Here is a 13,461-nt window from a genome sequence, read left to right on the forward strand (position 1 = left end):
TTATTAAAATTGAATTGCGTCAAATTATATAAAAACTAGATTTTTATGTAGAACCTTTAAAAGTGATTTTCTTTTGAAAATAGATACCATGGTTTATTATATGCATGTAATAACCATGATATCATATGTTTTTAAACCAGAATTATAAAACATACAAAGACCTTTTTTTTACAAACCTTAAACCTTAATGTATGCACTAGTGGGATAAAGGATATTTAACCACTTAGTGTTATATTTTGATGGCCAGGGTGTCTTCGCGATTTCTATAACCAAGTTATAGGCCGATTACACATGTTTTTCAAATTGGACAATTTGATCGGAAACCTTTTGTGATAAAGGATACCTAAGCAAGAGAGTTCCGAGGCATAGATGAGATCAAACATGTCTAATTGAATTTATTATTAGAGATCCCATAAATCTAGAAATTATATAGCAAGATATAATTGATAATTGATATCTACCGGGTTGGATTCAAATGGATGGGATAAAGGATACCAAACCATTTATTTGTTTTGCAACTTGGATCCTAAACTTTGATAATTAATGTTTTTAGAAACTAAAAGGGTATTCATTATTAAAGATTAAATATTAAAAATACTAAATGAATTTTGTTAAAAAAAATTTAGTTAAATAATTCATTCTCATTATCATGAATTGTCATTTTCTTTAATGACTTAATGAAACAATAACATTCAATAGATACAACTTCAATGAATAGGTTCATATCTTAATAGACAATCTCGTAAGAGATATGAAATTGTATACACTTAAAGGTCATAGTCATAAACTATTTGCTTTGAGCAATAAACCTGAACATGATACCTAGTGAAGGCATCACTGTAATGCTAAAGACGCTTCTAACATCAAGCTAGGAATAGTTATTTATAACTTCTAGGAAGTCTTGGATAATTTAAACATATATATGATGATATAACAGGTCAAGAAATATTCCAATAAATAGAGTGATATTTTATTTAAAACTAGTTTAAACATTGGAATAATGCAAGGCTAAAAGAGTCACCTAGTGTGATCTAAGAGACCCATGTTTTATTAACTGAACACCTTTAAGCCCAAGAAATCTACTAAAGCCCACATAGATGAATCTTGTTTCTTTTGTGAATAAACTGGACATTGAAAGATGATTTACCCCTCTTATTTGGAAAGAAAGTCTGGAAGAGACTAGTACTTTTAGTATCTACTAGATAGAACTCATACTTTTCATATAACACTTAGTTACTTGGTACTTGAATGTTAATCAAATATTTGTAAATGACTTGTAGATATTTAGTGAAGAGTAACCAAGCTGAGCACAACCAAGCTGGAACTACACTCTCGGAGTTTAGTTTATTATTTATGTTTAAAACATAAAGTACTTGTAATGTAAAACAATATTTGTTTTGGAACAATTTTGTTTTAATTTAGCATGTCTAGATTTATGTCTCAGTTATTTTATTCAAATGTTTGATAATTACTTAGTCGTTTTTTATAACGATAATATTCATATCTTCCTTGACTTGATGTTAGCTCTATGTAGGATGAGAATTGTCCTTTTTATTGACTGGTTAGAAATTAGCTGCAATGATATCCCATTTTGTAAAATTCATAGTGAATTGTAGGGATATTGTATTAACCTGTGCAAGTAGTCATCAGAAAGCTAAAGGACGGAACTTTTGGAATATGGAAAATATTATAGCTTTGTCAGGCTTTGGTGGTGTCAAAGTAGTCTTGAATAGACTGCTGTTTCGGGACAAAATCTAGAAAATGAGTCTAGTAGCTTATCTATATGTTTAGGGTTAAGAATACCCATTTTTAATCTTGATTGCTATTATAGGAGTGTTTCAAAGTGACTCGGAGTAATTGGATTCTTGGGCTACTAATTGTAGTCTACTCTGCAACTCGTGGTGAGTTCCTCACTACATGACATTAGTGTTTTATACCATTTGCTATAGCTCGCATGATTTATTAGGACATGTATGATTAGCACTAGATTGTATGGCTTGTATTGCTTGTATATGGTATGTTGGGTTGAAGGCTGTAAGGCCGAGCTGTTTGACGAAGGTCATGACACCAAGTCAATAGACTGAAGGTGGTGACGCCGAGCCTAAGGACCGAAGGTAGAAATACATAGTCCTCTAGGAATGCTCGCTTATTGATGTATTCTTGAACTAACGTGTATTGTATGAAAGTGTTTGTTTATCTGTGATGCATGTTAGATTATTACCTGATGGCATGACATATTTACCTGTATGGTAGGAGTAAGAATGTAAGATATATTACCTTGATGTGATGTTGTGCTGGAATTCACAAAACTTTGTGCTTACCATTTCCCTCTTAAGATTACTGTTTCAGGAATTGCAGATGCTAGTAAGGGGAAGACATAGCTTTATGATTTTTATAAACATTGGACCCCTAGTTTTTATTTCTACTATTTGATTTTTGGTTTGTGAACAAAGTGGATGTTATTACTTATTATTATGGTTGTTTAATATTTAAAACTTAATGGATTTTGGTTAAGTAACATATCGAATGAGATTTTATATTAATCAAATGTGTTTTTAAAAATTTAAATTTATTATAATTTTTGGGATGTTACATTTACATCACATCTTGCCAACCAAAACGAACTTTGGAACGGACTTTACTATTTGGAATACAACTTTCCAAAAATATTAGTTATTTTCAGTTTCCGAAAAATAAAGATTATTTTTGTTAATAATCTTGTTAGTAGGAGTTATTAGTTAATATACCCAAAAGTAATCTTACAAGGTATTATAATTAGATATGAAAAAAAGACCGGTCTCAGACCGGTTAAGAAAAAAAATATATACTGAATCAATCTAATACAAGACTAGACCAAAAAAATTCCGGGCCAGTTTGAAAAAAGAACAGACCGTTTCGAAACCGATTCCAAAAAAGATCAGACCCGTTCTGATACTGACGCAAGACCGCTCTATGACCGACTCGAGATCGGTCTCAAAACGACCAAAAGCGAAAATTTATATAAATATAATTTTGTGTTAATTACATATTTTTTATTCACACATTACCCAACTTCTTACATTATTTATTTTAATAAATTTTAGCGTATGTGTTAATCATACACTTGTTAACTATATTTTCAAAACCGAAACGAAAAAACCAAAAAACAACAAAATCGAACCGAAACACCCAAAACTGATTGTAAAGGTGAACACTAAGAACACGAGACCTGATTGAAAAAGACCGAAAAAAAAAGAATCAATTAAAAAAAACCAAATCCGTATCATTTTTAAACCGACCCGAAAGCCGATATACATCTCGTCTAGACTCTAATCACTATAAGGCGGGTTGACCCATCAAAACTCAAATCATGGTAACCAATCAATCAAGATTGTTTAGAAACCCAGTAAACGGATTCTGTTAGTCTTCTAGATTCTTCTTTGGCCTGCTCACCACTATATCCATTTGAGTTCATTCACAGATCTAGGGTTTCAAAACTCTAGAATCTTCCACTCCTTGAACCCTCTAGACATTCCTTTTCTTGCCCTTTATCTCCTCCATCGACATCCCATAGCCGCCGCTTCTGATTTCCATAACGAGTACCTACCCTGTCTCACACTTCAAGTTCTCTGTTCTTCAGCAACAGTAATGGCGAAATATGGAGAAGGGGATAAGCGTTGGATCGTTGAAGACAGACCAGACGGAGCGAATGTTCACAACTGGCACTGGGCCGAGACCAATTGCCTTGAATGGTCCAGAAACTTACTGTCGAAGCTCCTCGCGGACCAAACAATACTCGACGGCGAAGGCAACCTCTTCATCAAAACAAAAAAGATTGAAAAAGTGGAAGGAGAGGCTTACGTTAATGTTCGAAAGGGGAAAATTATTCCAGGTTACGAGTTAAGCGTTTCTATCAATTGGCAAGGCGAGGCGCGAGATGCTGAAGGGAAATCTCTCTTGATAGCCGATGGAGTTGTTGAAATTCCTTATATTGCGGATGAAAACGCCGACGAGGATCCTGATCTTAGGGTTATTGTGAAGGATGAAGGTCCGATCGGGAGGAGATTGAAGGACGCCTTTCTGGCGAAGGGGAAGGATTTTGTTTTGAAACAGATTCGGGTTTACGTCGATGCCATGGCAAAAGGTGGACCTGCAAAAGATGAATTGGAGGTGAAGAAGGTAACTTCCAAGCAAGCGGCAGCTCCTGTGTCGGCTCCACCGGTTGCTGCACCTGTCAAGAAAGTGGAGGAGAAGAAGGAGAAGAAGAAAGAAGGGTTTAAAACGATTAAGCTGACAGAAAAGTTTAGCTGTAGGGCGAAAGATATGTTTGAGATCTTGATGGATGACAACAGATGGAAGGGTTTTACGCAAAGTAATGCTAGAATCAGCAAAGAGGTTGGTGGGGAGATTAGTATCTTCGATGGATCGGTTACTGGAACAAATTTGGAGTTGCAGGAGGGCAAATTGATTGTTCAAAAATGGAGGTTTGGAAGCTGGCCTGATGGCATCCACTCTACGGTATGTTTGTTTTAATTCAGTATCTTCGTTCTTTTTCATGCCACCTAAAGATATTATTCGATAATTGTCTTCTTAAGGCGATATTCATGTAAGTGGCAATATCTGTATGGTTCTGTGTATTGATCTATACACTTATTGACATGACAAAGGAGTTTGCAGGTCTATAAGAATTAAAAAAAACAGAATATTAGTGTGCCCATGTGCCTAGACGAACGTAAAGCTTCATTCTTTTCACCATGAAAATCAAGAAAAGAATACACCCATGAACATGTGTCATGTGATTTAACAGAAAAACCCAAGGAATCTGATTTTTAGGTAGAAAGGGATTTCAACATTAATGGTTAGCTCCATGTTTGCATCATATATGGGAATTCTTTTGTAGATCTTGTTTTATTCTGAACATTTGATGATTTGATTAAACCAAAGTTTCTTTATTCATGTGGGGTTCCTCCTATCTCACCACTCAGATCAAATCTTGAATCTTCAAACATGTTATTGACCATAAAAATGTCAAATGACTGAAATGAGTTGCAATTTTTTGTTGTTATTTTTACAGGTTAGGTTGGTTTTAGAGGAGCCTGAACCTGGAGTCACGGTTGTGAAGTTGACACAGACTGATGTTCCAGACGAAGACAGGTTTGTTCTTAGTCAGTCATCAGAAACTTTTTAATTTTTAGGATGAGATAGCGAGGGCATTTATGTCTTTTCATATATAGCATAACAATATTTGGAAGCTGTGATGCAGGTATGGTAATTCAACTGTGGTGGAGAACACAGAGAGAGGATGGCGGGATCTAATTTTCCACAAAATAAGAGCGGTTTTTGGGTTTGGTGTTTGAAAGGTGCACGACTTAAGTAATGTATTTGGTGAAATGTAGAATTATCAAGTATGAAAGTTGGAGTAATAAATTTGATTATTGTGGATTGGTTGAAGGACACTGAATATTAATGTGTCAATTCATCAATGCGTCGAATTGAATTTGTCTTTCTGTCAAAACTAATGCTTTTGTGTTTCAACATTACAACACAGTTGATTTTGTGGGTTGGTTGTCTTTGTCTTCAATTGTGCGTTTAGATCAGCTCTTTTGAAAATGTTTTCTTTTTTATGTTAAAAAATGTATTTACAATATTTATCTAGATAGTGTTTATGTTAGGTATAAAGTGTTTTGACTATATCTGATTTGGTTTTGTTTCAGTTGAACAAGTCTTGAGTCTCTAGGTGAGGCTATTCTTAAGGCAAATCACAAAAAATCAAGGGATATTTATTTGTTTAAGTTTTATGATAGTTATAGATATAGCCTTGTTCTGTTACTTCTTAATAACACATTCCTTCCCTAGCTTTTAACTTGCCCTAGATAAACTGACCAACAACTTAACCACCTGGAAGTTTGGCATGTAATTTTCTGTCTAGTTACCAACCCACCCTCCTTCATGGATTTACAAATGCTGTCCTAAGCAATCCAGTGGTGCTTGTGCTCATCATTGGAATCCCATAATAAATTAGCCATAACACTTTTCATCTTAAAAATTTATGGGAGGGTCAAAGTTGTGTTGCCAGCTAGCGAATGCTCGGATGGTTATCAAGTCTGTAAGGAAGCTGCTGCCACCACCTCAAGTCTATAACGAAGCTGCCACAACCTGTTGCCATGCCATTCCTTGAAGAACCATCTTTGTGGCGGGGCACATTTGATCCATTTGCGCTTTGCGCCTCGACTTAGTACTTGATAGACAATCCAATGAAGAATCTACGGATCCCAAGAAATCCATATCAGTCTACTACATGCAAATCCGAAGAAGTTATCACGGATGAGCCATGTGTTGGGAAACTTTAATACACAAAAGACTCCCTACCTTAGGAGTGGGATGAGTGATCCATCCGACGAGCGCCGATGAAGAACACAAGAAAAGCAGGAGCTTAGGTATTGATATATTCCATCAATAGAAAGGAGGAAATATGGAATGAAAAGTACGATATTCGCTACTATAATCTCAAACAAGAACGGAGCGCATTTCTTTTCCTTATTGCTAGGCATATGTATAGAACTAATTTTGGGATTGGGCACAGTACAAAAGATCTTTTAGATGTACATATCTATCCGGCAGGGCGATTGAGACGTGGGCATAAGGGCCTTTATGACAATTAATAATTAGCTTCATTTTCAATTAGGCCTTACTATAAATTCTTTAGGGGTTAATACTTCTTTGGTAGCTCTCCCTTGTCTTAGAGTAGGTTTTTTGGGAGATCTAAAAAAATATCCAAAACCTCCTCGATAGATGCTTGATTCTATTCCTTGGACTAGCTAACGAGTTAGTTTAACAACTTTCGGTAACCCCTAATTAGCTACTCCCTCCGTCCCATTTTTATTGTCCACAGACAAAAAACACAAAGTTTAAGGAAAACAATAATTACTGATTACTTTAATCAGTAAAATGACATTTATACCCTTTTTTTTTTAAAATCTTACATTACTTTCTTTTAAAATTCTAGATTTTTAATTACTCTATATACAATAAAAACTTTGCGGTAAAATATTTACTCAACAAAAGTAATATTCCTATTTTAAAAATTTTGTTTTCTTTTGGTAAACAAATGGAGGTAAAAGTGCCGCCATGTTTTAATGTCAAAATGATCTAAATTATTGACTATTCCGTATAAGAATTTTAATCGTCAACTTTTTTTCAATCACTTTTAAATTTCATATTCTTTTGGTGGCAAATATGCCGCCATAACTACGCACATAACAATAAATTTGGCTGTATTTATTTGCATCTAACAGTTCCTAATACACCATATTCAAGTTTATTCTCATTTCACACTTAAATTTCATATGGAACATTCCACAAATCCACTCACTAAAAAAAACACTACTATTGCACAACGTCAAGCTATATTCCAAGTCTTATTGCAAGAAAGTTTGGATGGATGATTAAAGAAAGGTTCCGCAAGTGAAGTAGCTTCATTATTCTCGGTTTCTAAACGGACCGTTAGTCGTATTTGGCGTCAAGGTAAAAATCAAGTTGACCAAGGATTACCGGTTGATTTATCTTCAAACATGTCAATGGTTGTCGGGCGGAAAAGGATACAAATAAATTTGAATCAAGTTTCAGAAATTCCGTTACGTCGTCGATCCAATATACGATCTCTTGCAAAATCTTTAAATGTTTCAAAATCAACTATGCATAGACAGATTAAGGAAGGTGTGCTTCGACCGCATACAAATGCCATCAAGCCGACTCTAACTCATGAGAATAAAAGAGCAAGGTTAGAATTTTGTTTATCAAAGATTACGTTGTCATCATTATTTAGTCCACTTCCTACATTCTATGATATGTTTAACGTTGTCCATATTGATGAGAAATGGTTTTACATGTCAAAACCATCAAAACGTTACTATCTAGTCCCCGGTGAGGATGAACCATTAAGAACATGCAAAAGCAAAAAATTTATCACAAAGGTTATGTTTCTAGCGGCGGTAGCAAGACCGAGATTTGATTCATCGGGCAACGAAGTTTTTTCGGGAAAAATAGGTATCTATCCATTTACAACATTGGAACCCGCTAAACGTTCAAGCAAAAACCGTGTTGCGGGAACATTGGAGACAAAGCCTATTCTATCGGTAAACAAAGAGATAACAAAGTCATGGTTGATAGAAAAAGTTCTACCGGATATTAGAGCTAAATGGCCGCGAGGTCATACGGGTCCCATATTTATTCAACAAGACAACGCAAAGCCCCATGTTGATGTTAATGATAGCGAGTTTCTTGAAGCGGCATCTCGAGATGGGTTTGATATTCGACTTTGTTTTCAGCCCCCAAATAGCCCGGATTTGAATGTGTTAGACCTTGGATTTTTTCGGGCAATACAATCACTTCAAGAACAAGAGGCTTTGCGTACAATTGATGAATTGGTTGATGCGGTTCAAACATCTTTTGAAAGAATGCAATCGCAACAATTTAACAATGTTTTTTTAACTCTACAAACATGCATGAAAGAGATCATGAAGATTCAAGGTGGCAACAACTATCATGTACTGCATATTGGTAAAAATAGGTTAGAACGACAAGGTAACTTGCCATTCCAAATTGAGTGTGATCAGAGTTTAATAGATGATGCTATAATGTTTTTGAACCATTAAAAAATTGCTTATCAAAAGTTTTTGTAAAAAACACTTCACTGTGTTTTGATTTTGTTGTAATGAAAACGTAAAGATATTTCTCTTTTGGAATTGAAGCTCACCAATTTATTGCCACTTTATCTTTTGTTTTCGTAAAGTACATATTCTAATTTATTCTTATTTTCCTTCTCAAAAATTAGAATATTAAAGATATGATAGATGACTCAAATAAAGGGTAAAATTGTAAAAGTGCACATTTATTTTTAGCAATGACAATAATTTTGGGACAACTAGAAATAGGAAGGTAGACAATAAAAATGGGACGGAGGGAGTACATAATAAGAGAAAGATTACGAACCAATCTTTGAATCAGGCTATCACTTGCCTAAAAGAAAGCTCTAGCCACAGAGCTTGAAAATGGTTTTCGGATCGGAGATCCATGGATCACAAGAATCTCCCCATGGCTAGGGATGAGCATTTGAACTGGTGAACCGGTACTGGAACCGGATAGAATCGATCGGGTCGGGACTTGGACGATATTTTTGTGGATTTTTGAAATTGGGAACCGGAACCGGTAGAACCAGAACCGGTGGAACCGGAAAAAATTGGAAGAACTGGCAAAAACCGAAACCGTATGTTGCTATTTCTTGAGGACCGGTTCTAACATTGAAGACACAGCAAGAACCGGCGGTCCGGTTCGGTTCTTAATTTCAGCCGACTTTGGTTCCTGGGCCGGTTCTAGCCGGGTCGGTTCCTTTGCTCATCCCTACCCATGGCCTTTCGCCTTTGAAAGTGTCCTGGTTACGAATGACAATTGGGAACCAACCCTACTTTTAGTAGAGGGAGATACACACCTAGGAAAGCGCAGAATAGGCCTATGTGTTGGCCTGTTGGGAACAATCTCTCTCCGCTTGAATGTTATCGCTTCCCTTGCTTTAACCCGACATTAAAAGGCTCTTCACTTAGACTCTTCATCTTAGCTTGTAGTTGTTTGATTGTCCTTTGATTCTGCTTGGCTCTTGTCCACCTCAGTTGTTTATTTCATTTTCCGACTTGGACAACCAATGACTCTTCATGTTAGGTTCTCTTAATGTGATATATATATATATATATATATATATATATATATATATATATAATATCACATTTTGTATTAAGGTCCTTTAAGTGTGGGCGAGTGAATCTCACATGGCATGATCAAAATGTCAACTTTAAACAAACGTTTGTGTTACTTGCCATTTTGAAGTTTGATCAATGATAATGGAAAACTTTTTAAGAAGCCGAAAATTTGGAGAGTGGTGGAAGAAGGTTAATAAGTACTTGTTCCAGCCGGTAGGGAAATTCTGTAAACCACTTAGCATTGAAAAAGGAGTTTGAATTGTTGGCTATGAAGGAAGGAGATAAGGTGGACAGTTTCTTGGGAAGAACCTTAATGGTTGTAAACAAAAATGAATCCTAATGGCAATATCATGGAGCAACATATGGTTGTTAGCAAAGTACTTAGGTCCTACAACTAGATTTAATTAAATATAGTTTGTTCCATAGAAGAATCAAATTGATGTAGATACCTTGAGTATTAGTGAATTGCATGGAAGTCTCCTTGTTCATGAAGAAAGGGTACAAGGAGACTAGAAGGTGTTAATGAACAAAGGGTGCAAGGAGACTAGAAGGTGTTCATGAACAAAGGGTGCAAGGCAACTAGAAGGTGTTAGATAAGGAGTCGAGGCTCAGTTAGAGCTAGGCATGGTCAAGGAGGGGGAAAATGACCTTTCAACAAATCAATCATCAAGTGCCATAAATGCCATAAGTTGGGGTACTTACGGTATGAGTGTTGACTGCAAAGACTATACCAAATTTAAGGAAGATGAAGATTACGACTTAAAATAGATTTTTGAAGTAGGCACCCATGGCCTGGATATGTGTGTCCACAAAACCCATATGTTGGTGTGAACCATTTCCTGTATATTCTTAAGTGAAAAAGACAATCTTGATGTCCAGATGGTGAATGAGCCATGACTTGGAGTTCCAATGGCTATACTTAGAAGGACTCATATTGTGATCAGAATGACAACATGACAATGTTACCAAACAATCAATACCAAATTGTTGGGAGCGACCATCAACAACAAGGCGTGCTTTGTAACTCTTAAAATTCCCATTCGAGTTCATTATATGTATAAAAATCTACATAAAGTGCATATCGGACGTATCCATATGTCATGGGATGGGTATCAAAGCCTTGCAATTAGTTAGAGTGCTAAGTTCATTGGTCATGACATTTTTCCAATTTTGGATCGGATAGGGCTTCCTTAGGCTTGCAGGGAATGGGAGAGATAGAGGAAGTAGAGAAGAGATTAATTTAAATTTTAGGATTGGTAATTCCTACATGCTTAGCATGTGGATGGTTGAGACACGTTGTGTTAAGATTTATGGAGTCATGAACATATTGACAAGTTCCTAAGAGCTAAAGGGCCATAAATGTAACTTGTCAATTAACAATTGAATCAAATTGTTGGGTAAATCGTCACTATCACCCAACATGTGAAAAAGGAAATTTGTTTCGGCTGCAGAAAAACAACATTAAATGCATAGGAATTATTTCAAGCTACACATATTTTCGAGGAGGCTATTTTCTTTAACAAATGTCAAATGGTGGGTATTCACTTTCACATTAGAGTGAATTATTGTTACGACTCACAACATATATATTAATATATGTGTGTTGTAAGTAGAAATAGCATAGAGCACAACACAACGATCATATATACATATAAAAGAAATAGTGAGGTTGTATTTTATTTTCGACAGTTAAAATATGAGTGATACCTTACAGTGAGCGATCAGATTACAAGTGCAGTTTTTAGCCTTGTATGATTGTAATTTTCTTTGGTGTTAATAAAATCCCATCTCTCTCGTACGCCCGTGGATGTAGGTCAGATTAGACCGAACCACGTTAAATATTGTGTTCAATTTCGTTTGCAATTTTTCAGTAGTTTTATTCCGCGAGTGTTACCGAAATCGTTAATCGTTTTGTTCGAAGTGCTTAACTTGTTTGGTATATTCCCAACAAACTGGTATCAGAGCTATGGCTGAAGATGAGAAAGTTAAGATTGAAAAATTTGATGGTCAAGATTTCGGTTTCTGGAAAATGCAAATAGAAGATTATCTCTACCAGAAGAAGTTACACCAACCTTTGTCCAAAGACAAACTAGAAGCAATGACGCAGGAGGAGTGGGACTTATTAGATCAACAGGCACTCGGAGTGATAAGGTTGTCATTGGAAAAGAATGTAGCTTACAATATTGTTTATGTGAAGACAACCTACAATCTGATAAATGCATTGTCTAATATGTACGAAAAACCTTCAGCGACAAATAAGGTTTTCTTGATCCGACAACTTGTAAATTTGAAGATGAAGGAGGGTAGCTCGGTGACAGACCACGTGAACGAATTCAACTCAATAATATCAAGATTGATATCTGTTGATATTGGATTTGAAGACAAAGTCATGGCATTGCTACTATTATCATCGTTACCCGATAGTTGGTCCGACACAGTGACGGTCGTTAGCAGTTCAGCTGGAGGTGCCAAGCTATCATTCAAAGGTATTCTCGATTTAATCCTTGGTGATGATGTGCGCAGAAGGAGTGCCGGAGAAGCTTCCAGTAGTCTTCTAACTACTGAAGGCAGAGGAAGAAAGACCAACAGAGGAGGTGGTGGTAGAGGAAGATTGAAGTCAAGAAAGAGAGGTCAGTTGAAGAACATGAAATATATTACATGTTGGAACTATAATGAGAAAGGTCATTTCAGAAATTAGTGCCCAAAGAGTTCGGTAGACAAAGGCAAGAAGGAAGTAAATATGGCAGTAGATTCTGAAGATGATGCGCTCATTTGTTGTGTCGAAAACTCAACTGAATCCTGGATCATGGATTCTGGTGCGTCGTTTCATGCTAGTCGTTCCAGAGAAGTAATGCGTAATTTCAAGCAGTACAAAGGGAAAGTCAGATTAGCAGATAACGAGAGCCTGGATATTACTGGAGTTGGGATGTGGTCCTCAAGACAACCTTGGGTACGAAGTGGACTTTGAAGAATGTCAAGTTCATTCCAGACTTGAAGAGGATGTTAATATCTGTGGGGCAACTTGATGATGAAGGTCACCATGTTACATTTGGTGATCATCAGTGGAAGGTAACAAAGGGAAATTTAGTTGTTGCTAGAGGTCAGAAGCGGGGTACACTATATATGGTGGAAGTTTCTGATGCCGAAGTACATGCTGTTGAAGAGGTTGGGATATCCACTCTATGGAACCAAAGACTTGGACATATGAGTGAGAAAGGAATGAAGATGCTAGCATCCAAAGGAAGAATACCAGATCTGAAGACTGTGACAGTTGACTTCTATGAGCCATGTATTATGGGCAAACAGAAGAAGGTTATTTTCACAAAGATAGGTCATCCGCCCAAGTCCATGAAGTTGGAGTTAGTTCATTCAGATGTTTATGGACCCACTTCAGTTTCTTGAGTGGGAGGGTCCCGATATTACGTTACTTTCATTGACGACTGCACAAGGAAAGTTTGGGTTTATTTCTTGAAGCATAAGTCTGAAGTTTTCAGCACATTCAAGAAACGGAAAGCTATTGTAGAGAATGAAACAAACTTGAAAATCAAGTGTTTTAGATCAGACATTGGGGGCGAATACAGTAGCAAATAATTTGTTGATTATTGTGTTGACCAAGGAATCAAAATGTAGAAGACGGTTCCGGAGACACCTCAACAAAATGGAGTAGCAAAGAGGATGAACCGCACATTGAATGAGAGCTCTAAAAGCATGAGACTACATGCAGATTTAC

General features: G+C 36.2%; 2 protein-coding genes across 2 annotated transcripts; both read left to right on the plus strand.

Annotated features, from left to right (window-relative positions):
- The first annotated feature begins 3,411 nt into the window (after nucleotides 1–3,411).
- Nucleotides 3,412–5,560, plus strand: LOC145055141 (Aha1 domain-containing protein). The gene is made up of 3 exons (XM_079003432.1): nucleotides 3,412–4,497; nucleotides 5,054–5,133; nucleotides 5,243–5,560. Exons 1-3 carry the CDS (start codon nucleotides 3,628–3,630, stop codon nucleotides 5,334–5,336), a joined length of 1,044 nt encoding a protein of 347 aa, XP_078859558.1. The 5' UTR covers nucleotides 3,412–3,627; the 3' UTR covers nucleotides 5,337–5,560.
- Nucleotides 5,561–7,550: 1,990 nt separating this feature from the next.
- Nucleotides 7,551–8,633, plus strand: LOC145050925 (uncharacterized). The gene has a single exon (XM_078999103.1). It carries the CDS (start codon nucleotides 7,551–7,553, stop codon nucleotides 8,631–8,633), a length of 1,083 nt encoding a protein of 360 aa, XP_078855229.1.
- The last annotated feature ends 4,828 nt before the right edge of the window (nucleotides 8,634–13,461 follow it).

Source organism: Lactuca serriola, chromosome 5 (assembly GCF_051521515.1).
Source record: "Lactuca serriola cultivar US96UC23 chromosome 5, Lser_US96UC23_V15, whole genome shotgun sequence".
In the NCBI taxonomy this organism is placed as follows: Eukaryota; Viridiplantae; Streptophyta; class Magnoliopsida; order Asterales; family Asteraceae; genus Lactuca; species Lactuca serriola.

What these genes read in the sequence shown, in the direction of transcription:
- LOC145055141 (XM_079003432.1), top strand. Translation starts at nt 3,628, where the DNA reads ATGGCGAAATATGGAGAAGGGGATAAGCGTTGGATCGTTGAAGACAGA. An exon ending in CTGATGGCATCCACTCTACG is followed by an intron (nt 4,498 to 5,053) that starts GTATGTTTGTTT and finishes TTATTTTTACAG; the next exon opens with GTTAGGTTGGTTTTAGAGGA. An exon ending in GATGTTCCAGACGAAGACAG is followed by an intron (nt 5,134 to 5,242) that starts GTTTGTTCTTAG and finishes GCTGTGATGCAG; the next exon opens with GTATGGTAATTCAACTGTGG.
- LOC145050925 (XM_078999103.1), top strand. Translation starts at nt 7,551, where the DNA reads ATGTCAATGGTTGTCGGGCGGAAAAGGATACAAATAAATTTGAATCAA.